Here is a 13,652-nt window from a genome sequence, read left to right as displayed (position 1 = left end):
TGGGATTTCACTGGAGAAGGGACTATAAGATGTCACTTTGCAGATTCTCATCTGGAAGCTACTGCATGGAAAATTCAAGGGGTGGGGGTGTTGGGCGGTAGTGCAGCAGGTTAAGCGCAGGTGACGCAAAGCACAAGGACCGCTGTAAGGATCCCGGTTCAAGCCCCTGGCTCTCCACCTGCAGGGGGGTCGCTTCATGAGTGGTGAAGCAGGTCTGCAGGTGTCTATCTTTCTCTCCCCCCTCTGTCTTCCCCTCCTCTCTCCATTTCTATCTGCCCTATCCAATAACAACAATAATAACTACAACAATAAAATAACAAGGGCAGGCCTTGCTCCCTCCCATACATCACCCCACCCCCAGCCCATAGTTAGTTGAGCTCCAAGTGATAGCAGTTCCTCCCAGAGTCAGCCCAGAGCCCCCACTGCTGCCCAGACCCTCCCAGCCTAGGTCCCTCCCATGCAGCTGGTCCAGTCTTAGAAGATAAAGCCCCGGGATGTGCTCTGGGCCTGTCCACGGTGCTCCCAGTGGGTACGGGATGTACTCATACACAGAACAGACAACTTGACCCAGGTTAGCTAGCTCGCCGGAAAATCACCCGATCCAAGCCAAACAGCCTTGAAAATCCACTCCTCAATCCCCACAAAGGCAAACAAAAGGAGACAGAGTGTGGAACATTTGGTAGCAAATTAACTCTGCACCCGAGGAGATAGTCACACTACCCCTCCCCCCACAGACCACACACAGTCTTCCATCAACCACAGAATCCTTAGACTTTAGCCAATCAATGCTGGGTTGTTTTCCCTTTTCTTTCTCTCTTTTCTTTTCTTTTTAAAAAAATTTTCTCCCTAAGAGAGTTTAAAGTGTATTTATTAAACATCCTTGGTGGGCTCAGCTCAGTCTTGGCTCTGGGCAAGTGTGTGCAGATGACCCTTCTACCAGCCACCGCAGCTGCTCTGACGCATTCCTGCAGCTTAGCCCAGAAGCTGTATGCAGGCGTGTGTGCCTCTGTGGGAAAACAGGCACGTGTAAGGGGCACACTCAGAGGGCCTGCAAGAGGGGCTATTTGTGATCAGGCCTTATGCTCTGAGTCTCTGAAACTTCGGGATCCACCTCAGCCTCACACATAGGAATCCCCAAGGTTAGCAGTGTCTGGACCCCCACCCCAGAGATACCAGTCTAATTGGGATTCAGGATACTTAGACATGTCCCAGGAGACATTGCTGTCCCCCTAAAGGTGGGAAGATCTGAATTAGAAGCATTTCAGGGGCAGAAAGGATAAAGGCTATAGACACAAGAACTCAGGGAAGACTTCATGGAAGAGGAGGGTCTTCATAGGATCCTGGAAAACTAACAAACTAGAGACCTGATTTGTTAGTTAGTTTGTTTGTTTCTTCCTTACCTTTCTTTAAAACTTTTGGTTTTTTTTAAAGCTTTATTTTTTATTTGATAGGACAGAGAGAAGTTAAGAGGAAAGGGGGATAAAGAGGGAGAAAGAAACAGAGGTACCTACAACACTACTTCAACACTCATGAAGCTTTCTTCCTGCAGATGGGGACGGGGGGGGGGCTTGAACCCAGGTCCTTGTGCATAGTAATGTGCATTTAACCAAGTGTGCCACTGCCCAACCCTGAGACCTGATTTAAATTCCACTCATCTCTTCTTATAAGTGAGCCAAGCCATGTGATCTCAGCCAGGTGACCTGACCATTGGGTACTTCTCTGCTCACCTGTGATGTTGCTGTTCTGAGGTAGCAGAGAACCATCTGCTATGTGTGATAGCACTTAGCACTGTGCTGGCCTGGCCGGGGTGGGGGGGCTCAACTAGGGAAACCACTGATGTAGTTCCCTTATCCTCATGTGCCTCCAGTGACTGGTTTGTTTAAAAACCCTCAGTGAGCAGGGGGCCCCTGAGCAGCCTCAAGCTCTGACAGGTCCTGCTAAGAACACCTGATTTCATGTGCCTGACCTGGCATTTCCCAACCAGTGACATCAGCTGTGCCATCTTCTCAGCTAACATCTAGATGAGTTGGCCCTTTTAGAACATTGTTCCTTCAGACTGCGGAGGGTGTACTGACTGGGGTAACTAAGCAGCACAGACCCGAAAACTTAGGGGGTTGGAATGCAAGGGTGTGGTACCTGCTGGAGTACACTCCTGAGCATAGGGTGTGATGCTGAGCTTCCTCGCCTGGCTGGGCATAAAGGGTGGTACCTGGCCTTGCCCTGTCAGACACTGTAGCTCTGGGGTTGGAAGGTGCACCGTTAGGCCCCAGGAAGCAAATAGATGCAGTGTCACTTAGTACGTCTCACCTGTGTATCAGAAAGATGACCATGGTAGGTGTCTCAGTGGTGTGAGCACAAGGGGCCTCTGGGTGTCATGTACAGATTCATTTTCATTCATTCATTCAATGATAAGTTGAGCACCTGCTATGCTGGGACTAAATTATGGGCTTTAGTAACAGACAACCACTTCTTCCTGTCTTGGGCAGCTCACTTACTCTGACGGAACCTCAGTTTACCCACTTAGTGTTGCAGGACACACTGTGGGGGCTCAAGGAGGCTCTAGGTCACAGCCACTAGGGTTTTGCTGGCATTTACAGGGTCCACACAGACACCTCTCCTCACACATTTTCCTGCCTCTCCCCAGCCGAGACAATTCCCCGAGCCTGAAGGAGATCAGGAATGGCTGCCAGCAGCCCTGTGACCGGAAGCCCAACTTACCTCTGCGCCTTCTGCACCCCAGTCCGGACCTGGTGTCTCAGGAAGCCACATTGTCAGAGGCACGACTCAAGTCAGTGGTCGTGGCCTCCAGCGAGATCCATGTGGAAGTGGAGCATACCAGCACTGCCAAGCCGGCGCTGACAGCCAGTGTGGGCAATGACAGCGAGCCCAACCTCATCGACTGCCTCATGGTCAGCCCGGCCTGCAGCACCATGAGCATTGAGCTGGGCCCTCAGGCCGACCGCACACTTGGCTGCTATGTGGAGATCCTCAAGCTGCTGTGAGTGTCCCCTGCCCATTGGGGAGGGACTAGGGCTGTGATCTTGGCCACTGCATTTGCTAGGGGTGTGAAGGGTGGGTTGACTGAGTGAGAGTTCCAGTGAGTACACATCTGAGCTGGGATGTGTCTGTGAACATGCTGTGTATGCATGGTGGTATGCTTTTTGGGCCACACTTGTGCATGTATGCATACATGAGGATTGTGTATGTGTGTTCAAAACTTGAGGGTTCATATGTGAGTGTGTATCCCACCCAGGGTGTGCATGAGCTCACAGGTACCCAAATGTCTGAATTTTTGCACACTGTGTGATGGGTGAGCTCCTGAGTCTTACGGGTGTCTTTGTATGTGTACAAGCGACTGTGTGTGTGGTTGTCCCAGTGTATGTCTGTGAGTCTACATATGGGGCCTGGATGTGGGACATGTTTGGATTTCTTTGTGAAGGGTGTGTGTGTGTGTGTGTGTGTGTGTGTGTGCGCGTGTGCATGCACCTCTGTTAGGTGCAGGGTGTGGGTGTGTCTGTCCCTGGTGCTGATTTTATGCTTGAGGGGCTAATGTTTGTGTATATGAGCATTTGGACACACGAGTCGGAGAGTGTGTGTATGTGTGCAGGTGTGCCATGAGCTATGCATGCTGTGTGTACTTGGGGTGGGTGTCTGCCTAGGGCTGTCTGCTTTATTTTTTGTGTGTTTGTCTGTATGTATGTCTACATGGCTGTGTGGCTTTCTGTGCCTGGATATCTTCATGGGGGTGTGTGTGCTTTGTTTTAGGTGTATATGTGGGAGTCTTCTGTGAAGGGAGTGTGTTTTGGGAAAACACCCTCCTGGAAAAAACCAGACAGGCCCCCCAAAACAAACCCACCTCATTCTGAGCTGTCCAACAGGTGGGGCAAGTTGTTCTGTGCAGACACAGGCTTCAGGCTTCAGGTGGAGACAGTTCCAGAGAAGGAACCAGGAGGCCTCAGTCTGCTTTGGGTAGCACTACTTCCGAGCTAGGTTCCTGCCTGGTCTCCCTGAATCTCAGTTGTGTGATGCTATGCCAGTGGGAAGATAGTCCTTGATGCCCCAGGGCCCTTCTAACTCCCCTGGGGCTTTCTAACTCCACCGTTCTCACTCATACCACCCAAGCCCACCTCACTCGCATGTATCTGGTTTCTTCAGTCTGCTTTGAGCTCTATAGTGTCATTTCCTCTACCCCCACCCCCCAAAACCACTTCTTGGGACTGAGTTCAGAAATCAGCATTTTCAAGTGTATTTGGTGGGGGTGAAAATGTTTTTTTGTTTTGTTTAGTTTTGTTTTTTCAGGAGGATCAAGAGTATGACTGCATAGCTAAGTCCAGTGTATTTAAAGCCCCTCAGTCAAGAGCAAGGGGGAGGTTGGTCTGGGGTGCTCCTCAGTGTTGTTAGGGTGCACTGAGTCTTTGTATGCAGCTCTTGCTCACCTCACTCAGTGATGTTAGGTCTGGAGGGCAGGGCCTGACCACCTGGGGAGCAAAGGAAAGAGGCTGGGCAGTGCTAGGCGTGGGGTGGGGGGTAGTTGTGAGAGCCCTGAAAACAGGGTCAGGGTGTCTGGAGATAGACACACAAGCACGCACATGTCACTTGTCAGTTTCTGTGATTGGCAAGCAGAATTTGCACACAGCATTATCAAACTCTTCCTCTGACCCTGCTTGTCTCCCAAGAAGACAGGCTGAGGTCTACCCCTGGGGCAGCTCCTTTCTTGATGGTGCTTTTAGTAACTGAGGGCACAAGTGAGTTTACTGATCTTCCACCCCACCCCCTGCCCTGACCCCCATCAGCCAAAGGAAATTCCAAATTCTGCCCAGAGAGCATTTCCAGAAATGCGCCTCTGTTTCTTCAAAGCAGGAGTCCCCACTTCCTCCCAGTAGAAGTGGTTAGTACTTCAGAAGTCAGCTCAGCTGTTACCTCCTGCCCCACTCTTCTTGGCCCTGGGTGAGGTGACCCCCCCACCCCCCCCACCCTCGGGGCCAGAGCTGGCCCTGTTCTGCCTTGTCTTGACTGAGGCACTTTCTGCAAGCCACACTGCCCCCAGCCTTCTCACTCAGCACACAGGGCTTGGGTTTTATCATGTCGCTGACACATGGTTCCCTTCATAAGCACTCCTAAATGAGGACTCTCTTCTTTTTGCCCCACTCACAGACCACCTGCTGGCCACAGCCCCTGTTACTGGGAAAGAGGATGGAGAGTGAGGGGGTAGTTCCTGCTCACTGCTCAGAGCTGTGGCCCTCACCTTCCTCCTGTGCCCTTCCAGCAGTATTCATGCTTCCAGAAGCCTCTCCTACTTTTGGAGAATTCAGAACATGATTGTTTAGCCCCCAGTAGCATCTTTAAAACAATTTGTTTACAGGTTATAGGAGCAGGAGAGAAGATAGAGCATTGCTCAGCTCTGGTATAAAGTAGTACTGAGGCTTGAACCTGTGACCTCTGGGGCTTCAGGCATGCAAGTTCTGTGTTCCAACAGAATAAGACTTCCTGTTATGTGAGATCCTGGATATGAACCCCAGCAGCACATGGGAGCATCCTAGATGACACTAGGAGAGCTTCGTGGTTAATGGAGCAGCGCTGTGGTACTTTTCCTCTGTGCTTGTCACTCCCTCTCCAAAACCATAACAGAAAATTCAGCTGGGGGAAGCCACTTAGCAGCAGTAGCATGTCTGTGCAATTTCATCTGCTGGTACTACATTAAAATGATGCTACTGATGAAGAAAGAGCAGAACATCTAGGCAGAATTCAGAGGTCTTAGAGAGGGCCTTGTGGGGCAAGGAAACTGGCTCAGAGCACTGGCCCACCCTGGCCCCTGGAGTGGGCACTGCTGCCCCTCAAGTGTGGGTATTGTGGCCCCTGCATGGCCAGGACTATTAAAGGAACAGGCCCAATGAGTTGCTTCCCTTCTGAGGGTCAGAGCATAGATAAACTTGACGTTTTGAAAAGCGGCATAAGCTGTAAAAATTTGCTTGGACACCCTTGAAAAAGGCTCCCAACCTAAGTCAAGGTCACCGAGCAAAGTCCCCCAACACCCAAGAGGCTCAAGCAAACTGGGAAGATGGAAGAACATGGGGGGCTACATAGAGCAGGTCTGGGGTCTGGAGTATTTGGAATCCATTTCCTCCCTGTAGGGCAGCTATGTGCAGTGCTGGGTTATTACTGCTTCTTGTGTGGGAAATTAACTGCATCTTTGCTGGGCTCCTTGTCCTCACCTAAGCAGTAGATGTGACATTTTCTCCCTCACATGGCTGTTCTGAGGGTTCTGGGAGCTAGTGCCTAACACACCTCAGCCAGTTGCCCTGGCAGAGCATCTCTCAGGCCTCCAGGCTTTTCTGGGGATTCTTTGCTATGTCAGGGTTTTAATCTTTTCTGGGAACCCACCGGGGCAGATTCTCAAGGCTGTCACTTGATCATGTGGTGATTTGGAAGAAAAGGGGACAGGAAGCTCCCAGTCAGGGCTTGTCTGAACTTGAGGGGGAGGGGGTAAATGTTGGTTCTCCCAGGTGGAAGAAAAAGAAGAAGAAAAAAAATTACTTTTTTCTGTTTCCCAGGTGTAAAATGTAAATATATAGAGCACAAAAACAACATATTGGAGGACAATTAGGAATAAATGTTGTGAAGGTAGGATGCAGATGTTAAACCAAAGCTCGACGCATCCTAATTACCTCATTTTACCTAAATAACCCCCCTTGGGTTTTTTTCTCTGAAGTTCCATGCCTATACAACTACACCTCTGTGGATAGACTCCTCCTCCCCATTTTTTTTTTTTTTTAGATAGGGGGTAAGAGACAGAGCAGGAAAGAGAGACACAGAGGAGAGACACCACAGCACTGCTCTACCACTTACAATGCTTCCCCTTTGCAAAGGCTCCACCCCAAGTCCTCACATGAGAGAGAGGCTTAAGTACCCCTTGATGTATATAGTGCTGAGGGTCAAACTCAGGACCTCACACCTGTGGAGTGTGTGCTCTACCTGAAGCTACCTCCTTAACCCTTTGAGACCCATCTCTAGATACATTCTGAAATACCTGGGTTTCATCTTATTTTCAGAAGGACACAGGTAATCCCATAACACTCTGAGGAGTTCCAAAATGGGACAGACCATGATCTGGTCTGGGTTCAGAGCAAGTAAGGGTGAATTTCCAAGGGGCCGAGCAGCCAGCCCCCTTCAGTGACCATAGCAGCCTCTGGACAGGTCATCAAACCTCCAGGCCACCACGTAGACACCAGCTACTTGTCTACAGCTTCCCAGAAAAAAACAGATGGTGTCACAAGAGTCACTGCCAAACCCACCCATTTCTGACCCTTCTTCTGTGTGGCAATGTCCTACACACTTCCTTTCCTCTACACCAGACCTGACTGTCCCTCTGTCATTCCAGGTCAGACTATGATGACTGGAGACCATCTCTGGCCAGCTTGCTTCAACCCATTCCATTCCCCAAAGAGTAAGTACCACACACAGCCCCACCCCACCCCAACCTTCAAGACAAGACCCCTATCTCCCACCAGGGTATTAGCAGGGACCAGGACACACCCAGTCACCCTAGGGAAGACAAAACTGCCTCCTTCCACTTAGGATTCACTGAGCCAAGACTGCAGACAGCCCCCTACCTCATACAACCAAGTTAGCATTTTTTATTATGCATCAGATGGGAATAGTAATACCTGCCTCTCCTCTCGAGGGTAGTAGTAAACAAAAGAGAATGCCTGTGCAATTTCTCTCTGGGCCTTGCAGCCATCTGTTGGGAGCTCTGACACATCCATTCCAGAGCCCACTCCCAGGGCACCAGGCCACAGCTGACCCCTCTGACTCTTGTCTTGCCCACCATACATGACTCCCACTGTCAAGGTCCTCACAGAAACCTAAGGAGAAAGCTGTTGGGTGCAGTGTGACCTGAGCAAAAGACTTTGTCTAACTAACCAGGTTCTGAAATGCCTCCAGGTCTCTGTTTTGATAGATTTGAAGGAGCTGTGCCTCAGGGGGCAGCATGGGCTCCCTCTGGAGCCGATTAAGGAGCCCATGTTTATGAAACGTAGCTCTCCAAGGGGGACATTACACTCGTTAATGGCCCCATTTGCTGGCCTGACTGTCTCTGGGGCCTCCCCAGGACCAAGACCGGAGAAATCTAACTCCGGAGAGCCTCCAGGTCATTGGCTGCAGGCACAGTGCTGGTGGCCCTGGAGGACACACGTGAAGGGACCCATGATGCAACTGGCTTAGAGAACAGTCCCCCATCGCCACTCTGGTGCCGACAGCAATTAGTAACACCTCACCTTAATTGTGGAACAATTAACAAACACACCTGGATCCCAGGTGCCTGCATGCAGACATGGGGGGCATTGTCCTTGTTTACAGGGGTAGGGCCTAGGCTGTTCTAATCCTCTGGCCCATGGCCCCATCAGAGGAGAGACAGAATGTCAGTGTTTCACTCCCACCTATTTCTCTTGTCCTCAAACCAGTGTACCTAAAAAGCAAGCTCAACCACTGCTATGTTAGAACCCTGCTAACTGCTCTGCCTTTGTTTCCCTTGCAGAGCTCTCGCACATGAGAAGTTCACCAAGTGAGTATCTGGGCAGCACCCACCTCAACTCCTACCCCCACCCCCACCCCCATCTCCATATCTCCTGTCTTGGGCCAGCCCCAGCAACCAACCTGCTATTGGTGACATGTTTTCTGGGAGACATTCTTAGGCATTCTTCTGCTATCCATGTCCCAGCTTATCCAGGCGTGTCTTGGGGGCTCTCTGACTGCTCTACAAGGCTCTCCAGCCCTTCTTGACCCCCCCCCCCAGCCCTCCATCCTAGTCCTCCCAAGGCAGAACCTTGGGAGTGACTCTGCCACCACCCCATCTCTTTCAGGGAACTGAAGTATGTGATTCAGAGGTTCGCTGAAGACCCCCGACAGGAGGTGAGATTTGTTCTCCCTTGTTGGTGTGCAGCTGAGGCAGCAGCACCACAGAGGCAGCCTCTCTCAGCCTTTGCTGGCTCTGCCTTGGTTTCCTTACAGGCATCTAGAACAGTTGACAGAGGCTCCTTGTCCTGTGCACAAGCCTGGCCCCAGTGTCAGCATTTAACTGTACACAGAAACTCACTGGAGGGGTTCCCACTGACCCGTGGTTTCTGCTCAGAATACATTCCAAGATTTGGGGACAGCCTGCCAGGGATCCCCAAGCATCTCCAAGAAGGTTTGGGCCTCTTTGATCTAATGTTTCTAAGAATTGGTAGAGACAGACACAGAACCTGGGCTGGGCTTTCATTTCCTGGGCCTGATGGCTAGGTTCTCTTGAGGGACCACTCTCTTCCTCAGAATGTCCAGCTTTAGTAGAGTGCTTACCTTATGTGCAAGATCTGGGGTTTGACCCCTGGTACCACATGAGAGTATTAAAGACAGCACCAAAGGTGCTACATAGATGGTGGAATGGCACTGTGTTGTCCCCCCCACACACACACATACACCTCCTCTCTTCTCTCTCCTTTTTTCCCCTCTTTAAAATATTGAAATATCAGTAGTGGTGTCACATGTGAGGTCGTAATGCTGCATTAAAAAAAAAAAAAGATGACAGGGCTGGGAGGAAAGCAGCATCACTAGTGCAACAGCCTGCAATACTGGAGGTCTCAGGTTCAATCCCTGCTCCACCATCTGCCAGAGCTGAACAGTGCTCTGGTAAGAAGGAAAAAAAACAGCAGGGCTTGCCAGGAGAGGGCTGCCTTCCACCAAGCAGGAGCAAGGTACAGAGAGCAAGGGAACCAGTATCATGCTAGCAGAGGAACAATGAGCCTTTGTTACTATTGATCTTATCTGAGTCAGCACACATACTTTGTCATTTAACTCTCACAACTACAAAATTTTGAGTAGGTTCTGCTGTTATCCCCATTTATGTCAGAATGATCCTCCTTCTAGAGTGGAGAAAACCAAAGTGGATTTCTGCTATCCTCAAGGTCACACAGATAGCATGTGGCTGGGGCCAGAGAGGAGCCCATGGTGTCAGCTGCTGAGCCCCTGTGGTGACCAGCCCTGCAGGGAGCACAGTGGGCCAGGTGCAGACGTGAGCAGGAAGCAGCCTGCTCTGAGAGTGGCCCCTTCTCCTTGTACCCGGGTACTGGGATTTGTGGGAGGTACATCAGGAGTGAGTTAATCTTAGCAGAGCCAGAATATAGCCTGTTGAGCCATACTGCTAAACCTAGTTCTAGAAAGATCTAGGTGTTTGAAAACACCATGAATCTTTTTTTCTTTTAATGCTTTTTGATATGAGAGAAAGAACATTACAGATGAGCAAGAGAGAAAAATCAGCCTCAGGTTCAATGGGGAAAGGAGAAACTGTGATTTGGGGAGCTTTTAAACAGGTACTTGGCTAGGGAATTAACACAGTCGTAATACATTGGATTTGCTTACTAGAGGTCCCAGGTTCAATCCCTACACTACCAATGGCAGAGCTGAGCAGTGCCCCGTTCCCCCAACTAAATAATAATAATAATAAACAAACTGCCTTAGAAATAACTGGATACCAGAGATGGTCGAGGACTTTTCTTAAACTGAAGTCATTCCTTGCTGCATGTGACTGATTCTCAGAAATCCCCTGGAAAGTGAGCTTTTTATTTCAAGCACACTTTGAAGAAGTAAAGTGGTACCAGCTGCTTCCCAGAGCAGGGAGGGAGGTAGAGCCAGGTGCTCGGAGGGAAATTTTCAAGTCAGGGTAACACTCAAGAGGCCCAGAGGGTTGATTAGAAGGGTGCTCCCAGGCTCCCCTCCTGCATTTTTCTCTTCTCCTTCCTTTTCTCTCCTGTTGCCTTTGCTCCCCCTTCCTCCTCACTCTTCGTTCTCTCTCCCACTCTCCCTCTCCTGAGTGGACTTAGAATTGTTTACTTATAAATTCTTTGCTGTTTATTGAATAGAGTTTCATACTTCTGGTTTCTTATTTCTTTGAAGTAGATAAATTAACATTTGATATTCTTCCAACTCAGAAGGAAAAAAAAAATCAAAGCCCAATGCCTCTGCTTTCTGTTTGCTTGTGTGTGGGTTGGGATCCACTGAATAGCCATGAGTAAGGGACTCTTGGCAACAAGCTATCCTTCACTCCTGCCTGAGAGATGGGCCCTTCTCTCAGCTCTTCTGAGGGTGTGGAAGAGGGTCAGAAACAAAGATTGTGTGTGTGTGTGTGTGTGTACACCTCCACAATTACAGTGAGGTCAGGGCAGATGTGAACATCTTCCCATGCATGCTCACACCCATGTTTGCACACATGCAGTGACACATGGAGAACTGGGAAGGAGGTGAAGAGCCACAGAGGAGTTGTGGCCCAGGCACTGCAAGGACCGGAGTGAGGATCCCAGTTTGAGCCCCCGACTCCCCACCTGCAGGGGAGTCGCTTCACAGGCAGTGAAGCAGGTCTGCAGGTGTCTCTCTTTCTTTCCCCCTCTCTGTCTTCCCCATCTCTCTCTGTCCTATCCAACAACGACATCAACAACAACAATTATAACTACAAGGCTACAACAACAAGGGCAACAAAAGGGAATAAATAAATAAATATTAAAAAAGAAAAAAGAAACCAGCAAGGAGATAGAGCCTCCAGGGTTATAGAGAACCAGGAAGGGAACAGAAACCTAGACAGGGAGATATAGTCCCATTTCCTCCTCCCCCCTCCAAAAAAAAAAAAAAAAGTAAGTCTGCACAAGTTGCTTTGCTCCTACTGCCATGATTTGACTGAAGACTGTCTTTATTTGAGATATGTAGCCATGTGGGGGCCAGCCTCCCCTTGTGAGGCAGTGGAGAAGAGCCAGAGTGCTGTGTCAGTGGCCATCTTTCCCTGCCCAGGGGCTTCCTGTGCAGTGAGTGGGTGGCTGGGAGTAACCATAGCACTGTGAACTATCAATATCTGCTTGTACAGTTATGACCCCCACCCAGGTGGATGGGGTAGTGACTGCTGCACTTCTCTCTGGCAGGTCCACTCGTGCCTGCTGAGTGTGCGGGCTGGCAAAGACGGCTGGTTCCAGCTCTACAGCCCTGGAGGAGTGGCCTGTGACGATGACGGGGAGCTGTTTGCCAGCATGGTATGTGGGGTGGGCACTTGACTCCCCTCAGTGGCAGGAGATCCCCGTGGAGGGTCCCCATCATTGTGAGACTGGTTGAGAGGGTGGTGCTGACGGCAGGACTTCTCATTTTTCCCCTGAGACGGCCCCCAGCCCAGGGCCTAGCCTCCCGTTCAGCAAGGAAGTGTCAGTTCCACAGACAAGGCCTTTCCTTCTCCCCCACCCCAAACTCCATCACATGAGTGACAGTACTTGGTCAATGGACCAACTACTTCCCCATACAGGGCCTCCACTCCTCTGACCCTAGCAGTGAGAAGACAGAATGGGATGACCACGCCTTACAGACCCCCTTGAAGATGAAGGGTCTAAGGTCACCAGACCAGGAACTCTGCCCTTGCACACTTCTGACACTTTGTGCACTGTCAAACACACATGCAGCCCTATCCCTTCACCCTTGTGGAAACAGTCCCAGAGAGGTGCAGTGACTTACCTGAGGTCACACAGTACTTCTTCTAGCCCAGAGCCCACTCTTCTTTCAGAATTATCTCTGAAAGCAGGCATCCCCTGTCCCAGAGTAGAGGCTGTTCAGATGATCGTGACCTCTCCTCTTCTCCCTGCTGACAGTTCCCCTGGCCCCCACCCCTGGACTCCGCCTGTTCCTACCTAGGTGAAAGTAAGGGCATTGGGCTAGTCACTTGCCTCTCTGGCTGTCAGTTTCCCTATCTGTAAAATGAGGGTGGGGTGAGGAATTGGTTTCTCAGGTTTCCAGGGCAACCGCATATGCTAATGGATGCTCTCAGGGTGCGGAAGTGACCGCTGTGGTTATTCTCATCTCTGCTGGGCACCTATGTATCAGAGCACTCGGCAGTGACCTTAGTGTACAATGATGGCAGATGGGAGCCTCGCCTCTGGAACCCTTCTGGAAAAGGGCTTATTTTTAGGTTCCTTTCCTTATACACTGGCTCTCCACTCCCTGCCTTTTGCCTCCAGTGCCCTGGCAGCCTGTACCACCTCATTCCAGCACACGCCTCTCCCAGGGGCTCCTCTGATGTCACAGCATCACCATGGCAACACTCTGTGGTCCCCCCCCACCTACCCCCCACCCCTTGATGCAGGCACTTGGTGTGACAAAGAAGTTGGAGCTGGCAGCCTCCCCGACCAGGAGATTGCATTTGTATGCCAGCGTTGTTAATGATAGAGCGGAAAAATTTATGCACCGGGAAGAAGCAGGCTGAGCTGGGATAGCAGTGTGTGTTTCCATGGCAACTCATGGTGCACAAGCAGACCTTGATAAGCCTGCCGTTCCTTCCATCTATGGGTGGGCTTTTGCTGTTGTGTGAGGTGGGAGTGCTGAGCAGCAAAAAAGAGGTGCTTTCCCACACACACACTGTTAGTAGAGGGAGGGAACCAACCCCTTAGACCCATCTCAAGCTACACCAGAAAGAAATGGTTTCCTTGGCAACTACCTCACACATTGCCCAGGGTGGAGCAGGATCTGCTAGTTGTTAAATTTCTGGGACAGGTGATCACTTAGAATAAATAGCCCTAGGGTGGAGAGGGGAGGCCAGGGCTACATGATCTTTGTAGCACAGAAGTTAGGCAGGGAATCCAGGGGAGAGGTGGAGG

The 13,652-nt window shown here is 50.5% G+C and overlaps 1 protein-coding gene across 2 annotated transcripts in view; it reads left to right on the top strand.

Moving 5' to 3' along the window:
• CMIP (c-Maf inducing protein) overlaps positions 1-13,652 on the top strand; it is a 226,406-nt gene that overhangs the window by 200,936 nt on the left and 11,818 nt on the right. For both annotated transcript variants that reach the window (XM_060185115.1, XM_007516621.3), the window contains exons 10-14: positions 2,645-2,998; positions 7,379-7,444; positions 8,534-8,560; positions 8,859-8,907; positions 11,940-12,047. In XM_060185115.1, coding sequence (XP_060041098.1) covers positions 2,645-2,998; positions 7,379-7,444; positions 8,534-8,560; positions 8,859-8,907; positions 11,940-12,047 — 604 coding nt within the window. The remainder of the gene's footprint in view (positions 1-2,644; positions 2,999-7,378; positions 7,445-8,533; positions 8,561-8,858; positions 8,908-11,939; positions 12,048-13,652) is intronic.

The sequence above is a fragment of the Erinaceus europaeus genome, chromosome 2 (assembly GCF_950295315.1).
Source record: "Erinaceus europaeus chromosome 2, mEriEur2.1, whole genome shotgun sequence".
Classification (NCBI taxonomy): domain Eukaryota; kingdom Metazoa; phylum Chordata; class Mammalia; order Eulipotyphla; family Erinaceidae; genus Erinaceus; species Erinaceus europaeus.
This window is presented reverse-complemented; position numbering and strand designations above follow the sequence as displayed.